This window comes from Coregonus lavaretus (genome assembly GCF_964263955.1).
Source record: "Coregonus lavaretus genome assembly, chromosome: 15".
Taxonomy (NCBI): Eukaryota; Metazoa; Chordata; class Actinopteri; order Salmoniformes; family Salmonidae; genus Coregonus; species Coregonus lavaretus.
Window position 1 is genome coordinate 41237225 of NC_140002.1, and position 26947 is coordinate 41264171.

The 26947-nt window shown below is 42.4% G+C and overlaps 2 protein-coding genes across 3 annotated transcripts; one reads left to right on the plus strand and one right to left on the minus strand.

Annotated features, from left to right (window-relative positions):
- The first annotated feature begins 367 nt into the window (after positions 1–367).
- On the plus strand, positions 368–13554 carry LOC311143062 (zinc finger Y-chromosomal protein 1-like). 2 transcript variants are annotated; one of them, XM_084178873.1, is made up of 8 exons: positions 368–456; positions 1889–1985; positions 5394–5729; positions 5875–6024; positions 6133–6210; positions 6292–6426; positions 8258–8404; positions 10568–13554. In XM_084178873.1, exons 2-8 carry the CDS (start codon positions 1919–1921, stop codon positions 11833–11835), a joined length of 2181 nt encoding a protein of 726 aa, XP_084034999.1. In that variant the 5' UTR covers positions 368–456; positions 1889–1918; the 3' UTR covers positions 11836–13554. The 2 variants fall into 2 exon arrangements, with proteins under 2 accessions (XP_084034999.1, XP_084035000.1); XM_084178874.1 differs by lacking the exons at positions 368–456; positions 1889–1985 and adding an exon at positions 3249–3389.
- LOC311143063 (lipocalin-like) lies at positions 13299–17253 on the minus strand. Its single transcript, XM_084178875.1, has 6 exons — positions 17048–17253; positions 15953–16092; positions 15809–15888; positions 15610–15717; positions 15349–15450; positions 13299–15233 (listed from the first exon to the last, which is right to left on the minus strand). The coding sequence occupies exons 1-6, from the start codon at positions 17141–17143 to the stop codon at positions 15214–15216; spliced, it is 546 nt and encodes a 181-aa protein (XP_084035001.1). The 5' UTR covers positions 17144–17253; the 3' UTR covers positions 13299–15213.
- Positions 17254–26947: the final 9694 nt, after the last annotated feature.

The following is a 26947-nucleotide window of genomic DNA, read 5'->3' on the forward strand; positions in this document are numbered from 1 at the left end:
TGCATCTTGCTAATGGTAGTAGGAGTAAATGTCGAACATTCTCGCAGTTTGTTCATGATATTTAGCGACATACATGAACAAACTAAGCTCAGGCTTTCAAATGGTATTGCAAAGCAAACAGCCGCGATGTAAAGTCCCCGTAGTGGAGCACAGTTTGCTGTTGAGTGTGTCCCTGATCGTGGCCTGTCTATAACTACCAGCAGTTGGGTTTCCAGACTTCTTCCGCATTTTCCTACGACTTTCGGGCTGTGACGTGAGTGCTGACGGCGGCCTTGGTGCTGGCGGAGCTGGGGGCTGTAGCGATTATCAGTGGAGCTTCGAAAGTCTCGGCCCCTCCCTCACTGCGTCTCAGCGGCCCGCCCAGCTAGCACAAACTCCCGATTGAAACCTGCCCGAGTCTGGGGAAACCGGACGGCCTGGAAATCGAAAGAGAGGCCAACCGTACTACATAATCTGGTAAACAGGTTATCTTGCGCTTTTTTTTATGTGCATGGAACATAGAAATTGCCTTACATGTGTGATTGCATGTACATTATTCTATTTTCAATCTGAAAAGCGGAGAAGCGTACAAGGCCGAGGGTTGGGCCTTTCTTATTTATTTGGGGCCCGGCCTCAATAGGCCACAATTACGGCCAGAAAATCCGGCAGGGGATTTTTCAAAACATCGATAACGTTAGTCTGCTACTAGCCAGATACCACCCACAAAGTTTAACAGTATAGCCACCATGTTCAAATAACATATTGTACATAGATTATTATTTTTGCTCTGCATTAACAACACCAGTGGGTAGAATGTTTGTCCAGGGATCTCCAACAACATGGCGCACGTCTGTTTCTGCAAACACTGATGGAAATAGGCTTTAGCTAGTCAGGCTAGCAGCCATAGTTAGCAATACACGGCTAGCGAACTGGCTAACCTAGCTATGCACTTATGTTTACTATCGCACGGATGTGTGGGGGTGGGATCAGTTGTCATGTTTCCACTGACTTTAGGTAGCTCAAAGCTGTCTTTCAATTTGTTTTAAAGAACTTAAATGACCACATTTAGCCAGATAGTCTACTCTTTGATATTATGTAACCATTTTACTACGACCGCCAGATACTTTTTTGAAATTCGCATTTTGTTTGCTTGCAGACCTTTAGTCTTAAATGTATTTTTGCGTAAATAGCTAGATAAATTATAGCAGCGCCGTTTTTGTACTGAATTTGTTCCCATTTTAATATTAGGCTATAGTTAAAGGTTTGAGTCTGATGAGCTAATTGTGCATGATCTCCGGTGAGTATCATGAAGCATCACTACTTGTCTCGCGCTACCACACTGTTGCGCGCCAGACCACTGCTGTCAGATTTGACCGTCCGGGAATTGGATGAAAAATGTGCTGCGTCGCTCAAACCTTTTGTTTATGTCGCGGTGCATTTCGGCGAGTAACCGCATATATTTATTCACTTTGCATGACTATGGGGATTAAGATAGATAGTATTTGCATGGCTGAAAACATCTCTAGTGACGTCAAAGCACATTACAACAAAATAATGATTTTGTCATTACTATCATAACGTAAATAAACCTAATCACATAGCTGACTATACCCTTCCTCTTTGGTTTAGGCAGTGGGCCAAGTAATATAGCTAAAATAGTTTAGAAGATTGCCGCCAAATAAAATGCAGACCAATATAATTGATGTCCAGAATGATTAGGACATGACTACATTTCACATATGTGAAACACATGGCATAATGATAACTGTTACATTGTAACAATATTTGTTTCTTGTTAGAGAGAAAAATAAGTTTGAGTGAGATGTAGGATTTCAATATGGTAGACTAATATTTAGGGTTGGTCGTTAGGCCTATATGACTGATTTGACTGGTCAATTCTTGCCTCCAGTGCTGCAGTGACAAATGAGGTGTAAGGACAATGGATGAGGATGAGACAAGGCTTGCACTCCATTCCCAAGATCCTAAAATCATTCTGCATGGATCAGGTAATAGCTACGTTTCACTGAGCATTCAAGTATTTCCCTGTACTGTTCATTGTTCTGCACAAAAATATAACATTTCTTAAAGCTTTTTTAGTTATTTTCTTTGTAAGAGTGCATACATACAGTGCCTTATGAATGTATTCATACCTCTTGACTTATTCCACACTTTGTTGTGTTAAAGCCTGAATTCAAAATGGATTAAATACGTTTTTTTGCTCACCCATCTACACACAATACCCCATAATGATAAAGTGAAAACATGTTTTTAGAAATTTCTGCAAATGTATTGAAAATGAAATAGAGAAATATCTCATTTACATAAGTATTCACACCCCTGAGTCAATACATGATAGAACCACCATTGGCGGCGATTACAGCAGTGAGTCTTTCTGGGTAAGTCTCTAAGAGCTTTGCACACCTGGATTGTACAATATTTGCCCATCATTCTTTTCAAAATTCTTCAAGCTCTGTCAAATTGGAGGATGATCATTGCTAGACAACCATCTTCAAGTCTTGCCATTGATTTTCAAGCAGATTTAATTAAAACTGTAACTCGGCCACTCCGGGAACATTCCCTGTCTTCTTGGTAAACAACTCCAGAGTAGATTTGGCCTTGTGTTTTAGGTTATTGTCCTGCTGAAAGGTGAATTAGTCTCCCAGTGTCTGGTGGAAAGCAGACTGTTTTTCCTCTAGGATTTTGCCTGTGCTTAGCACCATTCCTTTTATTTTTTATGCTGAAAAACTCCTCAGTCCTTAACGACTACAAGCATACCCATAACGTCATGCAGCCACCACTATGCTTGAAAATATGAAGAGTGGTATTCAGTAATGTGTTGTATTAGATTTGCCCCAAACATAACACTTTGTATTCAGGACATGAAGTAAATTGCTTTGCCACATTTTTTTTGCAGTATTACTTTAGTGCCTTGTTGGAAACAGGATGCATATTTAGGATGTTTTTTTAAATTCCTTAATTTCACTCTGTCAATTAGGTTAGTGTTGCGGAGTAACTACAGTGTTGTTGATCCGTCCTCAGTTTTCTCTTATCACAGCCATTAAACTCTGTAACTGTTTTAAAGTCACCATTGGCCTCATGGTGAAATTGCTGAGCTGTTTCCTTCCTCTCCTGCAACTGAGTTAGGAAGGATGCCTGTGTCTTTGTAGTGACTGGGTGTATTGATACACCATCCAAAGTGTAATTAATAACTTCACCATGCTCAAAGGGATATTCAATGTCTGCTTTTATTTTTACCCGTCTACCAATAGGTGCCCTTTGTGAGGCATTGGAAAACCTCCCTGGTCTTTGTGGTTGAATCTGTGTTTGAAATTCACTGCTCGACCAAAGACTGTAAAAATGGGACCTGATGCATCTCCGCTTGGCACTCAGCATTAAGGAGATAGATTGGGGTAAGGCCCTGCAATAGACTAGCGTCCTGTCCAGGGGGTGTACTTGTACATCAAGTTAAATCAACCTGCCTTATGAGCCGTTCCGGCTCGCACAAGCCAAGGCTCGTGCAAGGCTACTTACAGTGCCTTGCAAAAGTATTCATCCCCCTTGGCGTTTTTCCTATTTTGTTGCATTACAACCTGTCATTTAAATTGATTTTTATTTGGATTTCATGTAATGGACATACACAAAATAGTCCAAATTGATGAAGTGAAATGAAAAAAATAACTTGTTTCTAAAAAATAAATAACGGAAAAGTGGTGCGTGCATATGTATTCACCCCCTTTGCTACGAAGCCTCTAAATAAGATCTGGTGCAACCAATTACCTTCAGAAGTCACATAAGTAGTTAAATAAAGACCACCTGTGTGCAATCTAAGTGTCACATGATCTGTCACATGATCTCAGTATATATACACCTGTTCTGAAAGGCCCCAGAGTCTGCAACGCCGCTAAGCAAGGGGCACCACCAAGCAAGCGGCACCATGAAGACCAAGGCGCTCTCCAAACAGGTCAGGGACAAAGTTGTGGAGAAGTACAGATCAGGGTTGGGGTTATAAAAAAATATCTGAAATGTTGAACATCCCACGGAGCACCATTTAAATCCATTATTAAAAAATGGAAAGAATATGGCACCACAACAAACCTGCCAAGAGGGGGCCGCCCACCAAAACTCACAGACCAGGCAAGGATGGCATTAATCAGAGAGGCAACAAAGAGACCAAAGATAACCCTGAAGGAGCTACAAAACTCCACAGCGGAGATTGGAGTATCTGTTCATATGACCACTTTAAGCCGTACACTCCACAGAGCTGGGCTTTACGGAAGAGTGGCCAGAAAAAAGCCATTGCTTAAAGAAAAAAAATAAGCAAACACATTTGGTGTTCGCCAAAAGGTATGTGGGAGACTCCCCAAACATATGGAAGAAGGTAGTCAGATTTTGGCCATCAAGGAATACGCTATGTCTGGCGCAAACCCAACACCTCTCATCACCCTGGGGATGTTTTTCATCGGCAGGGACTGGGAAACTGGTCAGAATTGAAGAAATGATGGATGGCGCTAAATACAGGGAAAGTCTTGAGGGAAACCTGTTTCAGTCTTCCAGAGATTTGAGACTGGGACGGAGGTTCACCTTCCAGCAGGACAATGATCCCCTAAGCATACTGCTAAAGCAACACTCGAGTGGTTTAAGGGGAAACATTTAAATGTCTTGGAATGGCCTAGTCAAAGCCCAGACCTCAATCTAATTGAGAATATGTGGTATGACTTAAAGATTGCTGAACACCAGCAGAACCCATCCAACTTGAAGGAGCTGGAGCAGTTTTGCCTTGAAGAATGGGCAAAAATCCCAGTGGCTAGATGTGCCAAGCTTATAGACATACCCCAAGAGACTTGCAGCTGTAATTGCTGCAAAAGGTGGCTCTACAAAGTATTGACTTTAGGGGGGGTGAATAGTTATGCACGCTCAAGTTCTGTTTTTTTGTCTTATTTCTTGTTTGTTTCACAGACAAAAATATTTAGCATCTTCAAAGTGGTAGGCATGTTGCGTAAATTAAATGATACAAACCTCCCAAAAATCCATTTTAATTCCAGGTTGTAAGCAACAAAATAGGAAAAATTCCAAGGGGGGTGAATACTTTCGCAAGCCACTGTATGTGACTTGTTAAGCAAATGTGTACTCTAGCCTTGCCATAACAAAGGGGTTGAATACTTATTCACTCAAGACATTTCAGCTTTACATTTTTTATTAATTAGTAAAAAAATTGAAAAACACAATTCCACTTTGACATTATTGGGTGCCAGTGACAAAAAAAACCAATTTAAAATTCAGGCTGTAACACAACAAAATGTGGAACAAGTCAAGGGGTGTGAATACTTTCTGAAGGCACTGCATGTCTGCTGCAGCATGTTTATGTAGGCCAATACTGAAGATATCCATCCAACTGTTCTTGTGTTGTGTTCCAGATGAGGGTGGTGCTGGAGGGGAGGAGTTTGTGGTGGAGTTGCAGGAGACGGTTCTGGTGTTGGAGGGAGAAGGGGAGGGAATGGAGGTGCATGGATTAGCTCCAGAGGAGCTGGTGATCCAGGATGCTGTTGAGGACGTGGTGTCTGAGTATGTGCACTGCGATGAGGACGAGGAGGTTGCTGTGGAGACGTGTGTGATGTCGCTGGATGGGGAGGACGAAGGCGTTGCCATGGGGGACATGCCTGAAGATGTGATGGTGGCAGACGGGCATGCCCAGGATGAACTGGACCCAGAGCAAGACACAGACGGCTGTGGGGACTACCTGATGATCTCCTGTAAATACCAGGCTACTTCTCTTCTCCAGTTCTACATCAATACCACTCACTCAGTCACTTGACCTCTTATAAAGAAAACATTGCTGTTAAACTAATGATCAGTAGTGAATGGACTAACTCTGTCTCTCTTTTCATCTCCTTCCAGTGGATGAGGCAGGCAAGATGGTGTCAGACGATGGTACAGAGGTGACTGTGGAGGGAGCCGTGGAGGACCAGGAGTTGGAGAAGGATGAGGATGGCCAGGAGGTGATCAAGGTGTATATCTTCAAGGCAGACTCTGGGGAGGATGACCTGGGTAAGGAGATATTTGAATAATGTTTAATGCACTTAGAAAGAGGGATTGTATAACCCATAGTAGTTGATCACTAAGGAGTATTAAGTCAGTGTGTGGTTGTCTGTGTAGGAGACACAGAGGACTTGGAAGACTCTACAGGCCGAACGCTCCGAGAGAAGATGGTGTACATGTCCCAGGGGGACCATTGTAAGAACTAAATTGTGTGTGTGTGTGTGTGTGTGTGTGTGTGTTTTACGATTGTGTTGTAACTAGTGTGTTTTCCTGCAGGTGCATCAAAGATATCTGATGAGGTTTACATGGAGGTGGTGGTGGGGGGTGAGGAGCCAGTGACCCATGAGCGGTCTTACGACAGCACGGCTCTCAGTAAGGACTTCATGCCTGTGGCTTGGGCAGCCGCTTATGGTCAGTAACACACACTATTATATACAAACGTACCGTTTAACAGGGCAGAGAATGTCTTCTTGCTCTTCTGTACTCTGTAGTGATAAGTACAGTGCATTCGGAAAGTATTCAGATCCTTTCCCTTTTTCCACATTTTGTTACGTTACAGCCTTATTCTAAAATGGATTAAATATTTTTAAAATCCTCATCAAAATCCAGACAATACCCCATATTGACAAAGTGAAAAGACATTTTTGCAAATGTATAAAAATAAAAAAAAACATACCTTATTTACCTAAGTATTAAGACCCTTTGCTATGAGACTCGAAATTGAACTCAGGTGCATCCTGTTTCCATTTATCATCTTTGAGATGTTTCTACAACTTGATTGGAGTCAACCTGTGGTACATCCAATTGATTGGGCATGATTTTGAAAGGCACACACCTGTCTAGATGAGGTCCCACAGTTGACAGTGCATGTCAGAGCAAAAACCAAGCCATGAGGTCGAAGGAATTGTCCGTAGATCTCTGAGACAGGATTGTGTCGAGGCACAGATCTGGGGAAGGGTACCAACATTTTTTTGCAGCATTGAAGGTCCCCAAGAACACAGTGGCCTCCATCATTCTTAAATGGAAGAAGTTTGGAACCACCCAGACTCTTTCTAGAGCTGGCCGCCCGGCCAAACTGAGCAATCGGGGGAGAAGGGCCTTGGTCAGGGAGGTGACCAAGAACCCAATGGTCACTCTGACAGAGCTTCAGAGTTCCTCTGTGGAGATGGGAGAACCTTCCAGAAGGACAACCATCTCTGCAGCAGTCCACCAATCAGGCCTTTATGGTAGTGGCCAGATGGAAGCCACTCCTCAGTAAAACCCACATGACAGCCCACTTGGAATTTGCCAAAAAGGCACCTAAAGGACTATGCTCATGAGACACTATATTCTCTGGTCTGATGAAACCAAGATTGAACTCTTTAACCTGAATGCCAAGCGTCACATCTGAAGGAAACCTGGCACCATCCCTACGGTGAAGCATGGCGGTGGCAGCATCATGCTGTGGGGATGTTTTTCAGAGGCAGGGACTGGGAGACTAGTCAGGATCGAGGGAAAGATGAACGGAGGCAAGTACAGAGAGATCCTTGATGAAAACCTGCTCCAGAGCGCTCAGGACCTCAGACTGGGGCGAAGGTTCACCTTCCAACAGGACAACGACCCTAAGCACACAGCCAAGACAACGCAGTGGCTTCGGGACAAGTCTCAATGTCCTTGAGTGGCCCAGCCAGAGCCTGGACTTAAACCCAATCAAACACATAGCTGTGCAGGAACGCTCCCCATCCAACGTGACAGAGCTTGAGAGGATCTGCAGAGAAGAATGGGAGAAACTCCCCAAATACATTTACATTTTAGTCATTTACATTTTAGTCATTTAGCAGACGCTCTTATGCAGAGCGACTTACAGTTAGTGAGTGCATACATTTTTTTTCTTCTTCATACAACAGGCAAATACAGGTGTGGCAAGCTTGTAGCGTCATATCCAGGAAGACTCGGGCTGTAATTGCTGCCAAAGGTCCTTCAACAAAGTACTGAGTAAAGGGTCTGACTACTTATGTAAATGTGATATTTCAGTGTTTTCAAATTTTCTACAAACTGGTTTTTGCTTTGTTAATATGGGGTATTGTGTGTAGATTGATGAGGGGAAAAAACAATTTTAATCAATTTTAGAATAAGGCTGTAACGTAACAAAATGTGGAAAAAGGGAAGGGTTCTGAATACTTTCCGAATGCACTATATCTCTGCTCTAGCAGTGTTGAGAGAAGGTGTGCATTTGCATTCAAAGTTTGCTATGTGATTCCAGGTTCTGAGGACAGTGAAAGCTGTGAGAACAGGAACGGTGCTGCCAGTGCTCTGCTGCACATTGACGAGTCAGACGGAGTGGACAAGGTCAACAGGCAACGGAACAAGAACAAGAGAACAAGGGCTGAGCCTCGGCAGGTCCAGACAGGTACGCAACTGTCAGATGGGACTGAATTACAGTCAGGTAATTATTGGCATCCTTGATAAAATGAGCAAAAAAGACTGTATAAAATAAAAGTATGTGGACACCCCTTCAAATTAGTGGATTTGGCTATTTCAGCCACACCCTTTGCTGACAGGTGTATAAAATTGAGCACACAGCCATGCAATCTCCAGACAAACATTAGTAGTAGAATGGCCTTACTGAAGACCTCGGTGACTTTCAACATGGCACCGTCATAGGATGCCATCTTTCAAACAAGTCAGTGAAAATTCTGCCCTGCTAGAACTGCCCCGGTCAACTGTAAGTGCTGTTATTATTTAGTGGGAACGTCTAGGGGCAACAACGTCTCAGCCGCGAAGTGGTAGGCCACACAAGCTCTCAGAGTGGGACCGCCGAGTGCTGAAGCGCGTAGCGCGTAAACATCTTCTGTCCTCGGTTGCAACACTCGCTACCGAGTTCCAAACTGCCTCTGGAAGGAACGTCAGCACAATACCTGTTCGTTGGAAGCTTCATGGAATGGGTTTCCATGGCCGAGCAGCCGCACACAAGCCTAAGATCACCATGCGCAATGCCAAGCGTTGGCTGGAGTGGTGTAAAGCCTGCCGCCATTGGACTTTGGAGCAGTGGAAACGCGTTCTCTGGAGTAATGAATCACACTTCACCGTCTGGCAGTCGGACGGACAAATCTGGGTTTGGCGAATGCCAGGAGAACGCTACCTGCCCAATTGCATAGTGCCAACTGTAAAGGTTGGTGGAGGAGGAATAATGGTCTGAGGCTGTTTTTCATGGTTCGTGCTATGCCCCTTAGTTCCAGTGAAGGGAAATCTTAACGCTACAGCATACAATGACATTCTAGACCAGGGTTCTTCAATTCCGGTCCTGGAGGGCCGAGACACCTCTGTTTTTCATCCTCTCCTTCTAATCAGGGGCTAATTCAGACCTGGGACACCAGGTGAGTGCAATTAACTACCAGGTAGAAATAAAAAACAGAAGTGTTTCGGCCCTCCAGGACTGGAATTGAAGAACCCTGTTCTAGACTATTCTGTGCTTCCAACTTTGTAGCAACAGTTTGGGGAAGGCCCTTTCCTGTTTCAGCATTACAATGCCCCCGTGCACAAAGCGAGGTCAATACAGAAATGGTTTGTCTAGATCGGGGTGGAAGAACTTGACTGGCCTGCACAGAGCCCTGACCTCAACCCCATCGAACACCTTTGGGATGAATTGGAACGCCGACTGCGAGCCAGGCCTAATTGCCCAACATCAGTGCCCGACCTCACTAATGCTCTTGTGGCTGAACGGAAGCAAGTCCCCGCAGCAATGTTCCAACATCTAGTGGAAAGCCTTCCCAGAAAAGTGGAGGCTGTTATAGCAGCAAAGGGGGACCAACTCCATATTAATTCCTATGATTTTGGAATGAGATGTTCGACGAGCAGGTGTCCCCATACTTTTGGTCATGTAGTGTATGTGCAGATACAAAATGTATGTGGAGACCATGTAGTGTATATTGTGTGCTAATTATGTTTGTTGAAATTATATTATTTTATACCAATACAATTACTCAGAGAAATAGATTTTGTTTAACAAAATGTATCTAAAAGATAGGGGTCAAAAATATTGACATCCCTGTATTCAATACTCCAGGACCCTTCCCTTGCCACTGAGCCGTTTTCAAAAATGCTTTATGAGATTGGAGTGTTAACACATTGCGATGGATCTTAGACAATTCCTCCATACAGAATCTTTCCAGATTCTCCAAGGGGAGGGTGCCAGAGTATTTGGTTGTAGTTTTGAAATTTATTTTTAATTATTTGTTAAACAAATTCTTTCTATAAGCAATTGTATTAGTATAAAATAATATAATATTCCCCATTTTAGAGCATACAATATAACTCAGTATTTGTATTATTATTTGATAGTCTTCCTTGCTCGTCTTTATCAAGGGTGACAATCATTTTGCACCTGACTATATGTTACTGATTGTATGGGCTGGGCAACTGCAGGTCATTTATAAAGTCAGCTGATTGCCAAACTCACTCTCTGCACAGGTTTTCAGGTGTTTAATTTCTGAATACAGATCATGTGATATCTGGGAGTTATGAGCTTTGTATCTGTCCTAATTTTCTTCTCTTTTGCTGTTTCCCATTCCAGCCATCATTATTGGTCCATATGGCCAGCCTCTGACAGTATACCCCTGCATGCTCTGTGGCAAGAAGTTCAAGTCGCGAGGCTTCCTGAAGCGCCACACCAAAAACCACCACCAGGATGTCCTGACCAGGAAAAAGTACCAGTGCACGGACTGTGACTTCACCACCAATAAGAAGGCCAGCCTTCATAACCATATGGAGGTGCACACACTGAGCAACAAGGCTCTGTTTGAGTGTGAGGTGTGTGGCAAGGAGTTCCACCAGCAGGCAGCGCTGTTCTCCCATCGACTGCAGCACCACCACCGTGAGCCCAAGAGTCCAGTGCCTTCACAGGCCAACAAGATGCACAAGTGCAAGTTCTGTGACTACGAGACAGCTGAACAAGGTCTGCTCAACCGCCACTTGCTGGCTGTCCATAGTAAGAGCTTCCCCCACATCTGTGTGGAATGTGGCAAGGGCTTCCGGCACCCCTCCGAACTGAAGAAACACATGCGCACACACACAGGCGAGAAGCCTTACTCTTGCCTCTACTGCGACTACAAGTCGGCTGATTCCTCCAACCTAAAGACTCATGTCAAGACCAAGCACAGCAAAGAGATGCCCTTCAAGTGTGAGCGCTGCTTCCAGACGTTTGCTGAGGAGGAGGAGTTGCTGCAGCACGGGCTGACTCATGAGGAGGCCAAAACCCACCAGTGTGCCCACTGTGAACACAAGAGCTCCAACTCCAGTGACCTGAAGCGCCACATAATATCGGTGCACACTAAGGACTACCCCCACAAATGTGGCGTCTGCGATAAAGGCTTCCACCGGCCGTCAGAACTGAAGAAGCACTCTGCGTCGCACCGTGCCAAGAAACTGCACCAGTGCCGGCACTGCAACTTCAAGATCGCGGACCCCTTTGTGCTCAGTCGCCATATCCTGTCAGTCCACACCAAGGAGCAACAGGCCTCTCCTGAAAAGAACGGGCCCAAAAGGACCTTACTAGGGCCTTCCCCTGCCAGTGCACCGGTGGCAAGGAAGCAGGTTTTGGTACCTGGTGCTAGTTCTAGTGCTGCGGGCATGGCCAAGGGACCCAGGGAGAGGAGGGTTTATCAGTGTCAGTACTGTGACTACAGCTCTGGGGATGCCTCAGGCTTCAAGCGCCATGTGATCTCCATCCACACAAAAGACTACCCCCACCGCTGTGAGATCTGCTCTAAAGGCTTCCGCAGGCCCTCGGAGAAGAGCCAGCATATTGCACGCCACCACAAGGACTTAGTGCAGGCAGACTGACCCTGGCACGTCCTACCCCTCATACCACGACAAAAACACAAATGCAACCACTACCACACCGTAATCAATTGTATGAATGTATGTATGTATACTGAACAAAAATATAAATGCAACATGCAACAATTTCAAGGTTTTATACTGAGTTACAGTTAATATAAGGAAATCAGTCAATTTAAATACATTCATAAGGTCCTAATCTATGGATTTCACATGACTGGGAATACAAATATGCATCTGTTGGTCACAGATACCTTAGGGGCGTGGTCAGAAAACCAGTCAGTATTTGGTGTGACCACCATTTGCCTCATGCAGCGCGACATCTCCGTCGCATAGAGTTTATCAGGCTGTTGATTGTGTCCTGAGGAATGTTGCCCCACTTCTTTTCAATGGCTGTGCGAAGTTGATGGATATTGGCAGGAACTGGAACACACTGTTGTACATGTAGAGCCAGAGCATCCAAAACATGCTCAATGGGTGACATGTCTGGTGAGTATGCAGGCCATGGAAAAACTGGGGCATTCAGCTTCCAGGAATAGTGTACAGATCTTTGTGACATGGGGCTAAGGTGAAACATGAGGTGATGGCGGTGGAAGAATGGTACGACAATGGGCCTCAGGATCTCGTCACGCTATCTCTGTGCATTCAAATTGCAATCGATAAAATGCAATTGTGTTCGATGTCCGTAGCTTATGCCTGTCCATACCATAACCCCACAACAGGGCACTCTGTTCACAACGTTGACATCACCAAACCGCTCCACCACACGACACCATACACGTGGTCTACGATTGTGAGGCCGGTTGGACATACTGCCAAATTCTCTAAAATGACGTTTGAGACAGCTTATGATAGAGAAGTGAACATTACATTTTCTGGCAACAGCTCTGGTGGATATTCCTGCAGTCAGCATGCCAATTGCACACTCCCTCAAAACTTGAGACATCTGTGGCATTGTGTTGTGTAACAAAACTGCACATTTTAGAAGTGGCCTTTTGTTGTGCCCAGAACAAGGTGTGCCTGTGTAAGATAATGCTGTTTAATCAGCTTCTTGATATGCCACACTTGGCAGGTGGATGGATTATCTTTGTAAAGGAGAAATGCTCACTAACAAGGATGTAAACAAATTTGTGCACAAAATTTAAGAGAAATAATTGTTTTGTGCATATGAAAAATGTCGGGGATCTTTTATTTCAGCTCATGAAACATGGGACCAACACTTTACATGTTGCGTTTATATTTTTGTTCAGGGTGTGTGTGTGTCTGTCTCTCAAGCTAACTTTTCTGCAACTGAAAATGAATTTAAGTGTATGTATACCTGGGTAAGGCCTGTGGAATCAGGTGACAAAGCCCTGTACAGACTTGCACTTTATCTGCATGTCCACCTACTGGTGAAAGTGTGCATTGTAGAATGTGCAGGAGTCTGAGGTCTTTGTAGATTCAGACATTAGTTTTTACTCCACAGCCAACAATCAGTTCTTTATTAATGTAGCAATTTTGATCCTACTTTTACTTGTTGACACACAACTATGACAAAATGTAATCTACAAGCTGTTTGTATTCATGCAATGAAATGGACATTCACCTGCTGAGAAAAAGCTGGTCCACTGAGCAGAGTGGCCGAGATGAACTCTAATTCTATTAGCACTTGCCAATGTATTTCATGAATTATGAATGCAGTAATCATGAACTCATGAATTATACCTGATGCTTTGAATGCTGAGACACAGAGAATGTGTGTTGTATGTGGTTGAGTGCCTGTTGTGAGGGATGTGTCAGTTAAGACGTTACAGCAATGTATCTATACCCTATGAAAGTCCTGCCTACTTCCTGGTTCAAGTCCCATATTGTTTTTGAATGGGCTTCAAGCTTATATCATCAAATTCATGAAAATAGGGTCATTTTTAAATATGTCAAATTATATTTGTATCCGTGGATTAATTCACCTTTATCCAATGCATTTTATGAAAGTTTTCGATTACAGAATATTAAAATGCAATCGGACACCCTATGAAAGGCATCAGGTAGAAGTAAATTAATCCACGAATACAAATATAATTTTACATATATCTCAAATGACCACGTTGAATTTGATTATGTAAGCTTGACGCCCATTCAAAAACAGTACTTGAACTAGGAAGTAGGCAGGACTTTCATAGCGTATTGCGCTTCCTGGTGCTCTGACCCCACATCTCCATGTCATATCTTAGTTATTTTGAGGGGAACTGTCTGTCTGGTCATGTACAATGCCTGGAGAAGGAGTTGACTGCATCATAGCAAATAGCCATGTCCATTGTAAAAGCTGCGGCTTCAGAGGTTTCTTAGTTGATTCACTTCTTAACACACAGTGAGATACTAGATGTGGCTGTTCATCCTATGGGGGTGGGGGGATCTAACAGGTAAGCAGCATCATTTTGAACTCTAACCCATAAACCCATCTTCATACATATTATTTAACCCCTGATAAGCTTGATTATCAGACACCTGACTGAAGTATGATGCAGCGCCAGCAAGGCCTTCAGAGTTAGGTTGCACTATATCTGGTACCACAGACTCATGACCACAACATACTTCCTTTACCCAAACAGCCATTAGTCACCTGAGCAGAAATGCAACTTGTAAAGACTGGTGGTATATTTGTACCCTGGCTTCGACAGTTCCTTCCCCTGTGATCATTTTTGTTTTTATATTTATTTCATCGTGAACTTTGCTGTATAGTTCAGTGTAACTAGAATTCTATAGGAGGTAAATTATTGTTTTGTACACATGTAAATAAAGTGTGTGGATGTAAAGACTTAACAAACAAAAGGAGGAATCAGAACTGTTATGGATGTACTTGAAGTATTTCTTTAAAAAATATATGAAAAAAATATAAAAGCATAATATTTTACCTGCATGTTTGTCTTTTTAATAATTGACAAATGTATGTAATTGTCAGCTAGCTAATACTGCAAGGAGTAGGATAACATTTTCAATAGAATGATGGTACACCAAGGTTGCTTTTAGTGCTGGGTTTACATTACATTTGATCAATTCAGACTTCTGAAGCAGCTAACATTACTCATTTTGGGATCAGGTGTTAAATACCTGTAATATTCTAGTAATCTGAAGAGTAGAATGACTGACAAATGGCAAAGCACAGGACAGTATTTTATTGGAACCAATCAGCGAAGTGAAAACTAAGAGGTTAAAAGATTGCCTAACCAGCTACACTGGGCTTCAGTAGGTAATGCAGATGCAAGTTAAGGCGGAGCCTGATGGATCACTGCAGCTAAAGGTGGTTCATGGTTGCCACAGTGGCCATGGGCCTACCCATCAAGTATCAAAGCCATGCAGAAGGATCAAGGGAGCATGCCTTGGAAGTAAAGAAGATGGATGAAATTACGCAGCGGGACATTCATCTGCAGAAAGAAAGAAAAAAATAAGGTTGATAATTATAAGTCTGAGACGTTCCACACTTCTATCCAGAAATATTATCCAACTTAAACACACTTCACAAACAGAGATGGCATGTACCGTTTTTTGGGAAGATAGCGATGTTTTCAGGCCGAACGCCAGTGTCCAGGGAGAACTGCCTAAACTTCTGCAGTAGGTCAGGGCTCAGGTCTGTCCCACGGGCTGTAGACACAACACATGTAGTACATGGCAGACTAAATATACTATGAAGGATACAATATCATTTTGTAATATAAGATTTCGAACAAATGATGGGGAAAGGAATAGTGAAATAATGAGACTGAGTTATAGGATTTAACAGAGGAGTGGAAAGGATCTTACCATACAGGTTGGTGAGCACAGCTGAAACACCCTTGGTCTTGGTGTGAATAAGAGCATACTCGTCATACTTAACATCAACGACACGCATGTCATTTTCATTATTCCAGCCTAGAGAGTGACGAGAGGGAGATGAATTGACAATATCATACATAGGCCCATTAGTGCACTGTGTGTATGTGTTTAAAGGTTCTAGACTTACGCTCGCTCTTGTAGATGAATTTCCCCGGAAGGTTTGTCTTCTTGGCCAGGTGGTTCATTCTCCAGCAGGAGCCATCAGAGCTACAGAGACAATACAGTTCATACAGTATCAGCACAATGTCTAGGCGCTCTCTCTCTTACTTACTTCCGTCTAGCATATGCCATGTCCATGTCTCCATCAGCAGTTGGTGTCAGCATGGCGGTGCCCATCTTCATCTCGGCCCTGTGTTTGACGAACCACTGGGCATTAGTGGCAAATCCAATCACGTACCACTTTCCTGCCACCTGCAAAAACCAGCCCCGATTAGATTACATCACCTCATTCCTGTCTGCAGGGGTCACAGAAAGTTTAAACCTTAAAGAAGGGCTGCCTTTGAAAAGCAACAAATTCCTATGAAAATGGCCTATGTGGCATCAATATCAGTCAGAAACAGTTATTCTAGTGTCAAAATTGACTACAAAGCGTAAATAGGATAATTTTGGTAATAAAGTCAGTCTTGTCTAAAACAGAGTTTGGAACATCCATGCGTCACAACGGGTAAAGGAAGGTTGGGTTTTGATTTGAGGATGTCAATTTGCCCATTAACATGGGGTGAACAGCTGCGGTGATTGTTCTCTATCTAATAGCATAGACAGTGCGACAGACCTGCTCAACAGCTCCGACTATTTACAAAAGACAACAATAACATCATTTTTTAACTTGAGAAATACTGCACTAAACACCTTAATGTAAAATTGCACAACTTAAACATCCTTGGCAAAAACTTCTAAATTAATTACAGATTCCTTGAGTTATATAAAAATTTGAAGAAGTGAAATAGGCTACAGTGTCTCATGGGGGACAAACATCATTAACCAAACGTGGAATCGGCCAGGAAACACACCTCCAAGACTAAAACTTTGTTTTTCTAATGAGCAACAGAAAAACCCACGTGCCAATCGGCATGTTCAGTGGCTCTTTAAATCTGTGAGAGCTGATACTGAAATATTCCTGAATCATTCATGAATTAAAATCTCAATAACTATTGTCTCAATATGAACACCCAACAATGTGTCACTAGAATTCCCACATTTCTCTTCATCCCTTCCATTTGTATCTTGTTTTCATCACAGTTTTCTTTCTGTATTTTTTCTCCTACTTTCTTTTTTCTCCATAACAATTGCTAGTTTGGTCCACGTCATTAGATTTTTAATGTAACCCTGATTTCTTGTTCATCCCTCTCTTCAGTCTCTCTCTTACCCCTTGTAGATTGAAGTCTCCTTGGGGCATAACCTCAGCGGTGACAACCAAGGAGCAGAGCAGTGCTCCTAGTGCTCTCAGCATTATGGTCGTCATGGCTACAGCAGAGCAGGGTCAGTATCATTAATTATAAAGGACAGAATATAATATCTGTTTTTCTTTGCTGCCTCTCACTCCTATATATACTGTAGAGCATGGGCTTACACAAACACCCCCCTCCCTCCCTCCCTCCCTCCCTCCCTCCCTCCCTCCCTCCCTCCCTCCCTCCCTCCCTCCCATACACACACAGACACACAAGCTGCTACCATCTCTATTTCCCGCCCCTTAGAAACACACACACACACAATACCCATGGGTGGAGATGGGGCTTGTCGTGGCTGTGACCTCCCACGAACCCTGGAGGTGGTGGGATGGGTTCAAACAGGAGCAACGTCAAGCAATAAGTGTATGCGTGTGTGCATGTGAAATGTGCTGAAAGAACTTGTAAGCATCAGCCCATCAATTTAGAAAATAAAATACCAGCAGCAAAAATAGACAGACAGTGATAAACAAAGCAGTATCTGCCCCTCCAGTGCTTTCTGTGGGCAGGAACTAGAGAATCAAATCTAAAAGTCAGCATTTTAGATGGTAAACAGAGCTCCCTCTATCTCTCTTCGTGTGTGTGTGGTTTAATGTGAAATGTATCTATCAGTGTAAAACCTTGCTTTAGGGTGAAGAGCAAGCCTTCATGTAATGTTAGTTGCATATAATCTCAGCTCAACACAATTGTAAAGGTATAGTCAACTCAAAATACAATTGAACATGATTTTCCACATATATTTTGAGTGGTCTATGCCTTTAAATAATATACTGCTTCGGTCAAATAATCCTTACATAAGTTCTAAAAAACGATTTGCCAGTTGTTAATTTTCCACTCTTGGTAGTTGGAGGCGGTAGACTAACTGTGATGGAACAGACACACCTACAGCTCACATACTGTACCTTGTCAGTTGAAACAGTGGTCTTGAAACATATCATTTATTCAATCCAATACTGAAAATTCTAACCAGATGCTCTCAGCATCTAATTACAATATTTTTGTGCTTATTTCAGGTGCACGTATAAAATCAAAACATGATTGAGGAGCTAAAATAGTTTATCAAAACATTATTTTATTAACAAAAAAGTTTAACATAAAGCTGCAACTTGAAATTGAATTGACATGTATTACATGCCAAAAAATAAAAGCACAAACGATTGTAGTCTACTGATTGAACAACCATGCATGCAAGTTTAGGTATTACTGTGTTATGTTCTATGGTATAGATCAGGGGTCTGCAACGTTTTCTAGCATGAGAGCTACTTAAATAAAATGAAACGAGCTACTCATTTTTTTCTAGCTTTCAAATAGGTACATTCTCCTCTCCCCTGCAACTTCCCCGGGTCCTTAGTGTACAAGAGAAAGTAGTGCACAATGTTTTCTGTCAATATACCTAGTAAAATAATGGTTAATTAAACAACTCTAAGGGGGCCCTATAGAATCTGTGATTTTTTCCCCCAAATTATGTTTTCTATTTTCCCAAATTATGTTTTCTCCATTTTATTTTTCCTGGTTTTAGATTTTTGGGGGTTTTCACTCTCAAAATTACAATTGTGTCACGACTTCCGCCGAGGCTGCCTCCCCTCCTTGTTCGGGCAGGTTTCGGCGTTCGTCGTCACCGGCTTACTAGCTACTGCCGCTCCCATTCTCATCAATCCACTTGTCTTGTCTTGTCAATCACACACACCTGGTGCTCATCCCCTAATCAGTCTGTGTATAAGTGTTCCCTCTGCCCCCTTGTCTTTGTGAGTGATTGCGCTATGTGGGAGGAGAGTAGCTTGGTTGAGATACTCTCTCATTTATTTAGCCAGGGTTGATTTTCCCCTGTGTCATTACATTTATTGTGTTTTCTGAGACTGTGTTTGGTCAGGGAGGATTGTTTCCCCTGTACCTGTTTCAATTGCCGTTGTAGGCGCATTGTATGTCTGGAAGGAATAAATCTGCATCCGGTTATTTTACTATGACTCTGTCCATCATTCACCACAAATTGTTCATAGAGAAACAACAAAATCAGATATTCTGAGTCGATGTCACATCAGAAGACAATTTTTTTAGGTCTGGAGGAAAACTAACACATTTTGATTGAATTGCGCATCTGGCCCTTTAATTGCGCAATGTTCTGTCTAATGTGCTGGTCTAGGGATGGTTCTGTACTGCTGCTGCTCACATCATGGCAAAGTTTGCAAATAACAAATAATCCATACAAATGTACTTCCTCATGATATACTTCTGCCAGGTAGGCTAAGCCTACTTTGCAGTTAACATTTAATTGAGAAGGTTTGGAGGAAAGTAGATCTGTCAACCAACAAGATGGCTATCACATCAACCGGCTACTATCAAATCAAATCAAATTTTATTGGTCACATACACATATTTAGTGTATTCCTACACTTGTGTTCCTAGCTCCAACAGTGCAGTAGTATCTAACAATTCACAACAATACACAAATCTAAAAGTAAAATAATAGAATTAAGAAATATATAAATATTAGGACGAGCAATGTTGGAGTGGTATTGACTAAAATACAGTAGAATAGAATACAGTACAGTTGAAGTCGGAAGTTTACATACACTTAGGTTGGAGTCATTAAAACTCGTTTTTCAACCACTCCACAAATGTCTTGTTAACAAACTATAGTTTTGGCAAGTCGGTTAGGACATCTACTTTGTGCATGACACAAGTAATTTTTACAACAATTGTTTACAGACAGATTATTTCACTTATAATTCACTGTATCACACCAGAAAAGGATGTCATGGCGTTAGAAGCTTCTGATAGGCTAATTGACATCATTTGAGTCAATTGGAGGTGTACCTGTGGATGTATTTCAAGGCCTACCTTCAAACTCAGTGCCGCTTTGCTTGACATCATGGGAAAATCAAAAGAAATCAGCCATGACCTCAGAAAAAAAATGGTCGACCTCCACAAGTCTGGTTCATCCTTGGGAGCAGTTTCCAATCGCCTGAAGGTACCACGTTCATCTGTACAAACAATAGTACGCAAGTATAAACATCATGGGACCACGCAGCCATCATACTGCTCAGGAAGGAGATGTGTTCTGTCTCCTAGAGATGAACGTACTTTGGTGCGAAAAGTGAAAATCAATCACAGAACAACAGCAAAAGACCTTGTGAAGATGCTGGAGGAAACAGGTACAAAAGTATCTATATCCACAGTAAAACAAGTCTTATATCGACATAACCTAAAAGGCCGCTCAGCAAAGAAGAAGCCACTGCTCCAAAACCGCCATAAAAAAGCCAGACTACGGTTTGCAACTGCACATGGGGACAAAGATCGTACTTTTTGGAGAAATGTCCTCTGGTCTGATGAAACAAAAATAGAACTGTTTGGCTATAATGACCATCGTTATGTTTGGAGGAAAAAGGGGGCTGCTTGCAAGCCGAAGAACACTATCCCAACCGTGAAGCACGGGGGTGGCAGCATCATGCTGTGGGGGTGCTTTGCTGCAGGAGGGACTGGTGCACTTCACGAAATGAGGAAGGATTATGTGGATATATTGAAGTAACATCTCAAGACATCAGTCAGGAAGTTAAAGCTTGGTCGCAAATGGCTCTTCCAAATGGACAATGACCCCAAGCATACTTCCAAAGTTGTGGCACAATGGCTTAAGGACAACAAAGTCAAGGTATTGGAGTGGCCATCACAAAGCCCTGACCTCAATCCTATAGAAAATTTGTGGGCAGAACTGAAAAAGTGTGTGCGAGCAAGGAGGCCAACAAACCTGACAGTTACACCAGCTGTGTCAGGAGGAATGGGCCAAAATTCACCCAATTTATTGTCGGAAGCTTGTGGAAGGCTACCCCGAAACGTTTGACCTAAGTTAAACAATTTAAAGGCAATGCTACCAAATACTAATTGAGTGTATGTAAACTTCTGACCCACTGGGAATGTGATGAAAGAAATAAAAGCTTAAATAAATCATAATCTCTACTATTATTCTGACATTTCACATTCTTAAAATAAAGTGGTGATCCTAACTGACCTAAAACAAGGAATTTTTACTAGGATTAAATGTCAGGAATTGTGAAAAACTGAGTTTTAAATGTATTTGGCTAAGGTGTATGTAAACTTCAGACTTCAACTGTATATACATATGAGATGAGTAAAGCAGTATGTAAACATTATTAAAGTGACTAGTGTTCCATTATTAAAGTGGCCAGTGATTCCATGTCTATGTATATAGGGCAGCAGCCTCTAAGGTGCAGGGTTGAGTATACGGGTGGTAGCTGGCTAGTGATGGCTATTTAACAGTCTGATGGCCTTGAGATAGAAGCTGTTTTTCAGTCTCTCAGTCCCAGCTTTGATGCTGTACTGTACTGACTTCGCCTTCTGTATGATAGTGGGGTGAACAGGCCGTGGCTTGGGTGGTTGATGTCCTTGATGATCTTTTTGGCCTTCCTGTGACATTAGCATATTTACTGAGAAAGGCAACCTCTGCTGTACATCTACAGTATTGGCACTGTGTTTTTGAAGTAGAGAGAGGACAGAGATTACAAGTCTTTGTATCATTAGATTAGATGATAGAAGGTAGAATATAAAGTGCATTCAGAAAGTATTCAGACCCCTTGACTTTTTCCACATTTTGTTACGTTACAGCCTTATTCTAAAATGGATTAATGTTTTCTTCTTCTCATCAATCTACACAAAATACTTGATCATGACAAAGCAAAAATAGGTTTTTATAATTTTTTGTTAACTTATTACAAATACAAATCTGAAATATCACATTTACATAAGTATACAGACCCTTTACTGAGTACTTTGTTGAAGCACCTTTGGTAGCGATTACAGCTTCGAGCCTTCTTGGGTATGACGCTACAAGCTACAAGGCACATCTGTATTTGGGGAGTTTCTCCTATTCATCTCTGCAGATCCTCTAAAGCTCTGTCCGGTTGGATGGGGAGCGTCGCTGCACAGTTATTTTCAGGTCTCTCCAGAGATGTTCGATCGGATTCAAGTCCGGGCTCTGGCTGGGCCACTCAAGGTCATTCAGAGACTTGTCCCGAAGCCACTCCTGCATTGTCTTGGCTGTATGCTTAGGGTCGTTGAAGGTGAACCTTTGCCCCAGTCTGAGGTCCTGAGCGCTCTGGAGCAGGTTTTCATCAAGGATCTCTCTGTACTTTGCTCCATTAATCTTCCCTTCGATCCTGCTAGTCTCCCAGTCCCTGTCGCTGAAAAACATCCCCAAAGCATGATGCTGCCACCACCATACTTCACCGTAGGGATGGTGCCAGATTTCCTCCAGACGTGACTCTTGGCATTCAGGCCAAAGAGTTCAATCTTGGTTTCATCAGACCAGAGAATCTTGTTTCTCATAGTCTGTGTCCTTTAGGTGCCTTTTGGCAAACTCCAAGCGGGCTGTCATGTGCGTTTTACTGAGGAGTCTCTTCCGTCTGGCCACTCTACCATAAAGACCTGATTGGTGGAGTGCTGCAGAGATGGTTGTCCTTCTGGAAGTTTCTCCTATCTCCACAGAGGAACTCTGAAGCTCTGTTAGAGTGACCATCGGGTTCTTGGTCACCTCCCTGACCAGGGACCTTCTCCCCCGATTGCTCAGTTTGGCCAGGCGGCCAGCTGAGTCTTGGTGGTTCCAAACTTCTTCCATTTAAGAATGATGGAGGCCACTGTGTTCTTGGGGACCTTCAATGCTGCAGAAATGTTTTGGTACCCTTTCCCAGATCTGTGCCTCGACACAATCCTGTCTCGGAGCTCTACGGACAATTCCTTCGATCTCATGGCTTGGTTTTTGCTCTGACATGAACTGAACCTGTCTTGCAGACACTGTTAGCAATACATTTTTCTAAATTGGGAAATCAAATCAGAAATGATTGTGTTAATCACTGATAGATGCTAGACAGAGAGACAGGCAGACAGACAGACAGACAGAAAGGACAGACAGACAATGTCAACCACTTTATGAAGCCAGTTCATCACTGAGGGGAAAAAATAACAACACAGTAATAACTACACAGTCAAACATGTGGACACTTGAGCAATGGCATCATCACTTTCATGATCACAACTCACCTTGGGTCGTCACTAGAACAAAGATAAAATGAATACCATCAGTTTTGTCCAACATATCTGAATAAATATTGTATTACTAATGCAGAGTAATCCTTATATGCTTGCAATAATATTTTTTACTTACATCTCAAATGTTCATTTACAATGGCGTCCTCTGTTACTTTAGCTAAATAATTTTTTTTAAACAATGTTTGTTTAATCATAGAATTTAAGTGCACTAGAAGTTGGAATACTACAGACTAAATATGTAATTTGTATTTGTATTTGTATTTATCATGGATCTCCATTAGCTGCTGCCAGGCAGACCAGCAAAATTAAGGCAGTTCATACAATTTTAAAAACATTACAATACATTCACAGATTTCACAACACACTGTGTGCCCTCAGGCCCCTACTCCACCACTACCACATCTCTACAGTACAGAAATCCATGTGTACGTGTGTGTATAGTGCGTATGTTATCGTGTGTGTGTATGCATATGTCTGCGCCTATGTTTTTGTTAATTCACAGTCCCCGCTGTTCCATAAGGTGTTTTTTTTATCTGTTTTTTAAATCTAATTTGACTACTTGCATCAGTTACTTGATGTGGAATAGAGTTCCATGTAGTCATGGCTCTATGTAGTTCTGTGCGCCTCCCATAGTTTATTCTGGACTTGGGGACTGTGAAGAGACCTCTGATGGCATGTCTTGTGGGGTATGCATGGGTGACCTAGCTGTGCGCCAGTAGCTCAAACAGACAGCTCGGTGCACCCAACATGTCTACACCTCTCATAAACCAAGTAGTGATGTAGTCAATCTCTCCTCCACTTTGAGCCAGGAGAGATCGACATGCATATTATTAATATTAGCTCTCTGTGTACATCCAAGGGCCAGCCATGCTGCCCTGTTCGGAGCCAATTGCAATTTTTTTGTGGCACCTGACCACACGACTGAACAGTAGTCCAGGTGTGACAAAACTAGGGCTTGTAGGACCTGCCTTGTTGATAGTGCTGTTAAGAAGGTAGAGCAGCACTTTATTATGGACATACTTCTCCCCATCTTAGCTACTAATGTATCAATATGTTTTGATCATGACAGTTTACAATCCAGGGTTACTCCAAGCAGTTTAGTCACCTCAACTTGCTCAATTTCCACATGATTTATTACAAGATTTAGTTGAGGTTTAGGGTTTAGTGAATGATTTGTCCCAAATACAATGCTTCTAGTTTTAGAAATATTTAGGACTAACTTAGTCCTTGCCACCCACTCTGAAACTAACTGCAACTCTTTGTTAAGTGTTGCAATCATTTCAGTCGCTGTAGTAGCTGACATGTATAGTGTTGCGTCATCCGCATACATAGACACTCTGGCTTTACTCAAAGCCAGTGGCATGTCATTAGTTTGAAAAAGGTAATGGGCCTAGACAGCTGCCCTGGGAAATTCCTGATTCTACCTGGACTATGTTGGAGAGGTTTCCATTAATGAACACCCTCTGTGTTCTGTTAGACAGGTAACTCTGTATCCACAATATAGCAGGTGGAGTAAAGCCATAACACATACGTTTTTCCAGCAGCAGACTATGATCGAAAATGTCAAAAGCCGCACTGAAGTCTAACAAAACATCCCCCACAATCTTTTTATTATCGATATCTCTCAGCCAATCACCAGTCATTTGTGTAAGTGCTGTGCTTGTTGAATGTCCTTCTCTATAAGCATGCTGAAAGTTTGTTGTCAATTTGTTTACTGTAAAATAGCATTGTATCTGGTCAAACACCATTTTTTCCAATAGTTTACTTAAGGTTGGTAACAGGCTAATTGGTCAGCTATTTGAGCCAGTAAAGGGGGCTTTACTATTTTTAGGTAGCGGAATTACTTTTGCTTCCCTCCAAGCCTGAGGGCACACACATTCTAGTAGGCTTAAATTGAAAATATGGCAAATAGGAGTGGCAATATCGTACGCTATTATCCTCAGTAATTTTCCATCCAAGTTGTCAGATGTAATAGATGTGTGGAGTCTTTAATGTGTCTTTAATTATTGGGTAGGGCAATGAGAACCCCTCCTGTTGATCACTGTTTTGGGTACAGAAATAAATATTATGATCTTTGGATCTAGCTTTCTGTTTCAAGAATTTACAATCACCACACAGTGTCACATGCAATTAAATCACCCAGAAAAGACAGTGGTGGAGGGGAGAGAAACAGAGAGGAAGAGGACAAAGGCAAACAAGTAAAGTTATAACACGACTCACCCAGGGCCTCTTGAATCTTCTTCACTCCTCTGGGTAATGACATCCTATTTTTCTTGGTTTTACGTTTTCCATCTAAAGATATAAAACAGGGAGGTCGTGTCAACTGAGTCAGTCACTCAAGGATCTCCTGTAGCCTACCCTGTAACACTGTTATCATAATCACATGACTATATCCTGTGTGTCATGCTGCATGTAGTGAGCTATGTCATACTCACCAGATTCAGTTAGCAGCAGACATGCCACCACCAGCATCACGATTAGCATTGATTTCATCCTAGTACTGTGATACTTTGCATACCTCCTGCTTATTCTGGTGACTTATATTCTAGTTCTGTCCCTTTTCTCCTCCCCTCACCCTCTACTTTTTATTGCCCTCATCAAACCCCCAAAGACAAAGGGATAACTACCAGTTTTCAGCTTTGTGTGTGTTTTGGTGAAATATGGTAATCACAGTTAAAACCTGCCATCAGTTAATCATATGCTGTCATTACAGGTTGTAATCACCTCTTACAATGGGTGTGGCCCTCTTTTGGGTTGCATTCAGCAGACACCCAATTGAGGGAAAATGTTTTCAGCAAAAAGAAAATACTTTACACCGCAATTGATGCTCGCCTTTCCTGTTGACAGAATTATATTTTAATGTCCATGTCACGCCCTGGCTCTGGGGACTATGTTATGTTGAGCCAGGGTGTGTAGTCTATGTTTGTATATCTATGTTGGCCTGAGTGACTCCCAATCAGAGGCAACGAGTGTCAGCTGGTTGTCTCTGATTGGGAGCCATATTTAACTATCGGTCTTTTCACTTTGTGTTGTGGTTTCTTGTTCTCATTTTGGTTTGTTTATGTAACCAGAGACATCACGTTTTCGTCAGTTATTTTGATCGTGTGATCAGTCTAATAAATACTATGTTCACTTTCAACGCTGCGCCTTGGTCCTCCTCATTAGACGATCGTGACAGTCCAGAACCAACTCAAAGTCTGTTTCGATCTTAAATGCAGAAAATGTTTCAAACAATAGGCCTATAGGAGGTACAACCTGAGGTTTCTTCGATGAAGGAAAACTGCACCACGAGTGTCAGAATTCAAGCCTCTTCCTCCAGCTGTGCCGATTTTAAAAGGAGACCACCCAGATTTGAGGCCTTGATTGGAAGACTGCACTGAATTTAACTGACATAATCTCTACCTGATATGTGGTACCATGCAATCATGAGAAACATGTCAGTCACTACTAGGGATTATGCAATAGGTGTACAGTAATTGTTGTGATAGAGATGGGGGAAATGTCATCACATTTTTTACATTTTAGTCATTTAGCAGACGCTCTTATCCAGAGCAAAACATTTTTTCATACTGGCCCCCCGTGGGAATCGAACCCACGACCCTTGGGTTGCAAACGCCATGCTCTACCAACTGAGCTACACGGGACTAATCAACTCCAAATATGCAAACTGAAATTGTATAAGAAGCACCCACACACACACACTTCACCTAATATTTTTAGGTTTTAGAAAAATAAAAGTCAGCTGTCAAATGTTTATTTACATT

Bases quoted from the DNA above. Each gene is read 5' to 3' on its own strand.
- LOC311143062 (XM_084178873.1), top strand. From the start codon at position 1,919: ATGGATGAGGATGAGACAAGGCTTGCACTCCATTCCCAAGATCCTAAA. The intron at 6,211-6,291 runs GTAAGAACTAAA...GTTTTCCTGCAG, and splicing joins CATGTCCCAGGGGGACCATT to GTGCATCAAAGATATCTGAT. The intron at 8,405-10,567 runs GTACGCAACTGT...TTCCCATTCCAG, and splicing joins GCCTCGGCAGGTCCAGACAG to CCATCATTATTGGTCCATAT.
- LOC311143063 (XM_084178875.1), bottom strand. From the start codon at position 17,143: ATGACGACCATAATGCTGAGAGCACTAGGAGCACTGCTCTGCTCCTTG. The intron at 15,718-15,808 runs GTAAGTCTAGAA...GTCACTCTCTAG, and splicing joins ATTCATCTACAAGAGCGAGC to GCTGGAATAATGAAAATGAC. The intron at 15,234-15,348 runs GTACATGCCATC...TTCTTTCTGCAG, and splicing joins CGCTATCTTCCCAAAAAACG to ATGAATGTCCCGCTGCGTAA.